The sequence below is a fragment of the Anopheles aquasalis genome, chromosome 2 (assembly GCF_943734665.1).
Source record: "Anopheles aquasalis chromosome 2, idAnoAquaMG_Q_19, whole genome shotgun sequence".
Classification (NCBI taxonomy): Eukaryota; Metazoa; Arthropoda; class Insecta; order Diptera; family Culicidae; genus Anopheles; species Anopheles aquasalis.
In genome coordinates, this window is record NC_064877.1 from 50,060,001 (window position 1) to 50,067,500 (window position 7,500).

Sequence of the window (7,500 nt, forward strand, 5' to 3'; positions counted from 1 at the left end):
AGCAGCTTCACATAAATGTTTCCCAAGCATAGCTTTCCCTCGCGTGGAATGATACAGGAAATAAGTGTCAGTAACAAACTCGATTCACATTAATCTCAGTGTCTCTGTTAAGACACTATCTCAGTGTCTCTGTTAAGTATTCATGAAGGTTATTGTATGATTATTATTCTAATCTAATTCTGGAGTACAGTATTTCAATGCTATGCTGAAAACAAATGGAAAAACATAAAATATCATAAATGGCATTGCAAACAACGAGATGATTTGAACAATTACATCTTTTCCCCGATTGAGTCTGTGTTTTGTAAGCATATTTCGCTACAATCCGAACAGAAACATAACAACGACAAAAATAAAACAACGAAACAAGCATCACCTTGTGATGACGATCAGAAATCTGCCCTGGATGAAGCAACGTGCCATGCGGCATCTTGGTTCTTCAAACTGGCCGCGCGCGCGGACGCAACCTATTGAATCATCACGCTGAGTATGGAAACCGGTCTATGATGGCTTTGCAGCTTCTCTCTCTCTCCATGCCGAGGATCCGGTCAAACACTGAAACAGGTATGACCTCGGTAACGTAAATTCCGACTCTTCGCAAAGCTGCTAGGGTTTGCAATAGAAGACTATTATCTTTTATGTATTTTCACTCTGGATTTGGATTTCGGTATTAGAATACCAGCGAGTGCTGTACTGGGGACGAGTCTCGATCTGTAGTGTCCGCGGACACCATAGAGCTTTTCTAATCATACCTGATAAACGCACGACAGTATCTATTACATACCAACGTATTCAGGGATTCCCAATTACTGATCTTAATCGGTATAAATTATAGCACTAAAAGGTCGCAAACATTCATCAAAGATATCTTGATTCAGGAATGATTCTTATAATTAATTCAGCTAAACACTATCAGATATGCGACTAAAGGGCAGCTACCAATCGATTGTAATTGTCAATACACAGTCGTCGAACTATTGTCATCAGTCTGAGAGTCTGTGACTTTTCAACAGTACATTTTACTGTTTTTTAGTCACTTATTAAACAACTGTACTACTTTGGTTTAGAACTATGTGGACGAGCACCACACATTTCCGCATAGAATGAGTAAGATCCATTTGTAAAAGCCGGCTAAACCTTTCTATCACGCAAAATACCCGGCAAGGAAAGCGATCGCGAATTCGGCTACAGTGAAAGCTTTGCCATGGATCAGTTTCGTAACAGCGCGGCTTGAAAACGATCGCTGTTGGTAGTTTCAAATATATTTTTTTTATCATTCCACTCACATAGCGAGGCACGCTCAGCGGCATGCGATCGACACTTTCACTGCCCATAAACACGAATAAACTGGGAAATGGTTTACTAGCTCAACTTCTTCCGGAGAAAGGTTGGTCATTGGGGTTTGTTCGACCGGAACCACCAGGATGAGAATAGTAAAACGCATAGCTGACTAATTTTAGTTGAATATCATAGACACTACATACGCCGGTTGTTCTCAGGAGTGTTTGTGATGTGATCTACAATAGTTCAATTTTGTGAATAGAGTAGTTTACGGTGAGTTTGATGTTCACCCGTTTGCACAACATAACCGATTTGTACCTCTCCCCCCGATTGATCATCAGACGAAAGATCGTTCGAACCCGTGGCACCCTTCATTAGCAGTGGTGTGTGAGTGTATGTTACAGTGTAGTGGGCTTCAGGAATACATACTTGATAACCGTTTGCATTGTTGTGGTCATTGAAGAGTGTTGTTTGCGACTCGTCGATGGTGCGTTGAAATTTTCGACACGCCCGTCACTTCCTCCAAAATCTCACTCCTATCGGCACTAACTACTATCTCGCTAGTCCGATAATGGCACGAAACACACTTCAACTTTTGTAGCGACGATCTTCCTGCCGATCGTTTCGCTACAATCCAACACTGTTGAACTTGAAGCAAACGGTACTTGCAGAGGCCTCGTATAACTTCTGCACAGCTTATCAATGAGCGATCAAACGCACGGCACGAATCACGTTGGGCAGACCTTGTTGTTGTACGCACCCCACTGGGCTGGCCTGCTGGCTATTTAATGTACCACCAAGCACCAGCGACTAATATGCCAAGCACGACCGCCTCGGTGGTCGGCCAGGAAAGAAATAATCTCTGACAACCCGCTTTCAAGCCTTTATAGCTTTTTTACTTGCTCTCCCTCTTGAACGCGAACGGAGAATGTGAGAGTCAGAAATGCGCTCTGCGCGGCTCCATCGCATCCCCATGATAATGGACGGGAGAAGTCATACCAAGCTAACTGCCAACCACTGTACAATTGGCGAACCAGGGCGCTCCATTGGTCGATGTACAGTAGCTTTTGACATGGTGATGAAACTTATTTAAAAGGTGCATTTTTTTTATAAAATGTAAGCAGCATGATAAGTATGGAAAAAGAACACCCTCGAATAGATGGGTTTTTGCGAGCAAATTTGGATCTATGACCATTTAATTTCTGGGATATTTAATCACATTTTAAGCTGCGTTTAGATGGGATTTTAAAAAATAATAATTTCATATTTATAATGCACAAATCCAATATAAAATGTGCAGCGATTTATAGTTAATTTATACTTCATTATGTTATAAGTTGAGGTTTAACTTGAAAATAAGTTGATTTTAATGTATGTAGCACATGCCATTTTCCCTTTGCAAAATGTTCTTTTGGTCTTAGCTATGAAGCTTAACAGACTACCATTGCAAAACTAATCTTTGGACCGAACCTCTCTTTACGTGTTTCTGTTACGAAAAACAAAAATACGAATACACCTAAGATATCAACTATACGGGTTAGAGGAATCTTTTTATTTTTTTTTGTAAAGCAAGAGAGCGAGAGAAAGAGTCGAAGAGGTTCGGATTTGAAACAGTGTCCAGCGCTACATAAGTTTCCCGTCTTACACCAAGTCCTTTATTTTGTATCGCATTTCCGTAAACTAGGCTCTTGATAATGTATGCGTAACTTTAATTGGCTGTTGTTTTGTCGTTAGAAGATAATTTCGCAAACCGTTATTTGTCGCTGCTGCTTATCATGGATGTAGCCTAGAGGACCCATCTTAAGAAAAATGTGACACTTAAGATCGATTAATGGTTTTATACGCTTATGTCGCTTATGATCGACGCATTATCATTCCAATAATTAGAACGAACGGATTCTAGTTATGAAAGCAATCGCCGTTGCAATGATAAGATACCTTGCTGAACTTTATTCTCGAAGATAATGGTGGCACTTAAATAAATATCGCATGACTTTTCGCATATCGCATCACTTTTCAACCTTTGAAACATAGTTTTTTTTGCTACTTACTATGAGTGAGTATACTGCTACCCAATCAAGCTTTGAAACGATCATTGAGAATTACTTTTTTGTTTTGGTCTGTCTCTTATGAATGCTTCTTCAATTCTTTGTTTCTTGATTAATCGATTTGTGCAATACTCGTCGCATCATTTTATTTAAGCATCTCAAGGAATCTTTTAATAAAAAAGTGAAAATTACACATCTGAAGGTAAAACCGTGCCGCTCTCATGCGACTTTGAACAATTATGTCTTAATTGAACAACGATGCAGATGATGAGAAAAGGTAATTAGCGAAAAAACAAATGCTAGATGCACTGTAAGAAATATCAAATTTCCAAAATAACGCGATCCTTTGATTGGAATGTTGTATCAGTATATTTTTAGCCTAAGGCAAAAACAAAGGCGACCGTACTTAAGAAATGGTAGTGGTACTTTGGTGATGTTTACAAGTAATGAGAATAATTTAGAAGTATGCAAGCAAACAGGGTGCAAGATTGGACAATTCTTCTGTTCTTTTTCTCTCTGTCATTAACGATGGAGTATGATAGGAATGGAGAAATATCGACATCTATGGGCGTTTCGATCAGAAATGGTGCATCCTAACAGTGCATTGAGATAAAAGTAACGTGATTTACTTTAAATTGCGAAAGCAACAGTTATTCAACAGCACTTGATTAGCATACAGTTGCCGTAAACAAGCTGCCATCATTCGCAACAATCCGCCATCGGCTGACGATGCCGTTTAACCATGCGATCATGGTACAGAGTTCTATCCGACGACCGTTTCTATGTTTTGTTAGGTCACGTATTCACTAATATTTTCTTTGGTTAATTGTACAACTAGCCGCGCAGCCGCAGATGCTGTTTGGGGGGAACCCTATTTTCAGAACAGACATCCGTCCGTTGGAATGAGAAGGATAGCGCCCACGCCGGGACCTGCGGTCCTTACGATCGACCGGTGCATATAACAATCCCATATTGTCTAGTGGTTAGGATATCCGGCTCTCACCCGGAAGGCCCGGGTTCGATTCCCGGTATGGGAAAGCAGTTTTTTTTCTTATTTTTTCAACAAATTGTACTTACTTGCTTACTTATCCACACAACTCGAATCAATAAGAAGCGCGTTTATTCGTTATTTGCACGATGCCACGATAGCATCTTTGGTATGGTGCATGTATCGCAAATTTGTACAGTTCTTTACAGCAAATTTACAACCGAGCTTATAACAATTTGTTTTCGAAAGAAAGTGCCTTTCATCTTATTCGCGACCGGTCACGCTAGCAACATAATTTCCACCTCTTTTTACAGTTCCTAACTGAAAATTGCTATCGTGGCCATGCAGCTGTACATGTTTCTACTACGCTTCGTGTGGCACGTCCTCGAGGCTACGATTATAACAGATTTCCACCGATTATAACAGATACCACTCTGTTAAGCCGGGGACAGACGAATCGTAAACTCAGAGTTAGCTCAAAGTTAAAGCTTCGTGTGGCAGGCATAAACGTGAAAAAGTTTATACTGAAATGCGGAATTTCGAGTTCCACGTGAAAGACCATCAAACAGGGAAAGCATATATTAGTCCATAAAGTGATGCATCTTCTAGCGATCGTTTATCTCGCAATCTATAAATGCAATATTCACATAGTTCCCGAGTTCGTATGTTGTTGGTATATATTTGAAAGTTGCATACCAATGCTGCTATCGTGGCACCGTGCAAACAACGAAAAAACGCGCTTCTCATTGATCCTAGTTGTGTGGATAAGTAAGCAAGTAAGTACAATTCGTTGAAAAAATTAGAAAAAAACCGCTTTCCCATACCGGGAATCGAACCCGGGCCTTCCGGGTGAGAGCCGGATATCCTAACCACTAGACAATATGGGATTTTCCGATTTTCCGACGACAGTAACGATCGGTTCTTATAGACTCCCTCCCTACCATTCTGGGCATCACATTTCAGCACATGGATCAACCATATAGATCTGGAAAACCCTCTGGAATTTATTCTATAACTCTTACAAGCCTGTGGAAGAAATCAAGCACGAAACGAAAAGCATCGAGAACGGTTTGTTTACAGTCTTCGGTTTCTGAGCTGTCAAATTCGCTTGCGAGTTTTTCTCGCTTATCAGTTCGCGGAACGCTCCGAGAAAACAAAATTTACTGGATTAATTGAAAAAGGATTGAGTGCAGTCTACCGAATGTTGAATTACTGTAAAGCGTTGAATTCGTAGACGTTTTAGTGGCTTTGGGGACATAGTCCTCTCTACGGTGTCTGCTACCGGAAGCCGGGTCACCGACAGAAATGGCAAAGCTCGTGCAGTATATCATCGTGAACGGGGAAATTGCTAAAACCTGGCCAAAGGGTGCACTAATTGCGCAGTGTTGTCATGCGGTCGCTGCTGTGAACCACCTCTTCTCGGACACGGAAACAGCAGAGTATTTTAGAGATCTGGACAACATGCATAAAGTGGTCCTTGAGGTGAGTACTGGGAGCGTCGCACGTGAAGTTTGTAAACAAATCAATCGCTACCCATTCTACCCCGCTCCGCCTATATAAATCACATTTTCCTGAAACAAGGAGGAAAAGCGAACCAACTGTTCTTCGGTTTCAGAGAGCCTTTCATTTACTTCCGTTTTTATCTTTTTCAAAATCTTCCACTTTCCCGCATCGCCTCCTTGATCATTTGAGTAAACCCTTAAATGCCAAGGTACATGAAGTTCGGCACAGTGCGTGCAAATCGATGGACACACTGCATCCGATGCGACAAAAAATTACAATCAAACAGCAATGATCGTTTCCCTTTTCAAATGTTTGAAATAGTAACCATTTTTATAAAATGGCTCGTTCGTCCTATATTCACTTTCATAATTTGTTTTCTTTTTTTATAAGTTCAAAACCATCCCCCCGGTTTGGATTTTGTTGCAAATATTTTGTATTATTTAATTAATTCCTTTTACATAATAATATAGTAAACACAAACTCTGCATGAAAAATAATCGTAGACATAGTTTTCGAGCGACGAAACTGTAGGACCCTGTGTGCAAGGCCTGGCCAGACAGGATGCAAAAAATGCTTTATTAATCATTTAGGTACGAAAAGTGTTTTATTAGTAGTAGCTAGTAGCACTCCTTCTAAATTGTTAGGCAACGATCATTTAGATGTTCTCATTTTTATATTTATTACTATTTTACTATTTGTGAAGCAAGCTAATCGAAATTGTCGAGTTTTCTTCTTGAGTAAGTTGCGTGAAAAATCGTTCGATTCTGCAAACCCGCCAGTTATTTTAAGAATTTGTCGTGGTAGTTTTACCTCCTACGCTGTAAATATGTTTTGAGCAGAAACTTTAAGAAGCTAGCAAAGGGACATCTGCCGCAGAACGCCTACAGTACGGAATTAGCAGGAAATCGCCCGCATCGTCGTTTTCAGCACCGAGTTTATTTTGGGAATGTACGATGGCAGCAACATCCACGACCGGTGTTCTTATGCATCGCCGAGAGGCGTTAAAAAAATGGAATCGTTTGCTTCGCACAAAATGTATCAAAGCCGGTGAAATAATTTTCATGATATTTTTTTACTATTCTCTTCCCATAGGCCCCAACCGCGAGTAAGCTTGTTGACCTGGGCGAATTGCTGCAGCAAAATGATATTAAGCATAAAGTATGGATCGAACAGCCCGAAAACCTGCCCACTTGCATCGCTCTGAAGCCGTACCCGAAGGATGAGGTCCAGAAATATGTGAAGAAATTTAAACTACTTAGCTGAGAAGTTTTGTTAATTTCTTCTGTTTCCTACCAATAAACCGGGGTTTTTTCATCGTAACCATAATAAAATATACTAATGGTGATGAATTGTTAATGCTTATAACCTTTTGTATGAATGTACTGTATCTGGAAGCTTAAATGTTTACTTCTGTATATGTAAATCTTTTTGGTTTACTTTTTTATTGTCGACCCAGTTTCGTCGCACGTAAGCTCCAACAAAATCAGAATGTATTTATGGAACAAAAACCGAACCACCAGCTAGCACCAGTTTTTCCGAAAAGCGTATGTGTAGGTGGAAGAATTTGATCTCATTCTTGATTTTACCATGCTGATGAAGATCGGCAAATGTGCAAGAGCTGATGGTTTGGTGAAGCAGTAAGCTAGTGTTAGGATAGCTGAAGACTGATATTCCTTGCTT

At 40.3% G+C, this 7,500-nt stretch overlaps 2 protein-coding genes and 2 non-coding genes across 4 annotated transcripts in view; 2 read left to right on the forward strand and 2 right to left on the reverse strand.

The window, feature by feature from the left end:
• Positions 1-2,118, reverse strand: part of LOC126571645 (neprilysin-2) — a 13,956-nt gene extending 11,838 nt beyond the window's left edge. Inside the window, exon 1 of the mRNA XM_050230347.1 lies at positions 1,711-2,118. Within this exon, the coding sequence (XP_050086304.1) occupies positions 1,711-1,739 (29 nt within the window). The 5' untranslated portion in view covers positions 1,740-2,118. The remainder of the gene's footprint in view (positions 1-1,710) is intronic.
• Positions 2,119-4,294: 2,176 nt separating this feature from the next.
• Positions 4,295-4,366, forward strand: Trnae-cuc (transfer RNA glutamic acid (anticodon CUC)). The gene has a single exon. It is a non-coding gene; the product is annotated as a tRNA-Glu (tRNA).
• A 766-nt stretch (positions 4,367-5,132) lies between these two features.
• Trnae-cuc (transfer RNA glutamic acid (anticodon CUC)) lies at positions 5,133-5,204 on the reverse strand. Its single transcript has one exon. It is a non-coding gene; the product is annotated as a tRNA-Glu (tRNA).
• Positions 5,205-5,411: 207 nt separating this feature from the next.
• On the forward strand, positions 5,412-7,176 carry LOC126571664 (putative peptidyl-tRNA hydrolase PTRHD1). Its single transcript, XM_050230388.1, has 2 exons — positions 5,412-5,799; positions 6,913-7,176. Exons 1-2 carry the CDS (start codon positions 5,623-5,625, stop codon positions 7,081-7,083), a joined length of 348 nt encoding a protein of 115 aa, XP_050086345.1. The 5' UTR covers positions 5,412-5,622; the 3' UTR covers positions 7,084-7,176.
• The last annotated feature ends 324 nt before the right edge of the window (positions 7,177-7,500 follow it).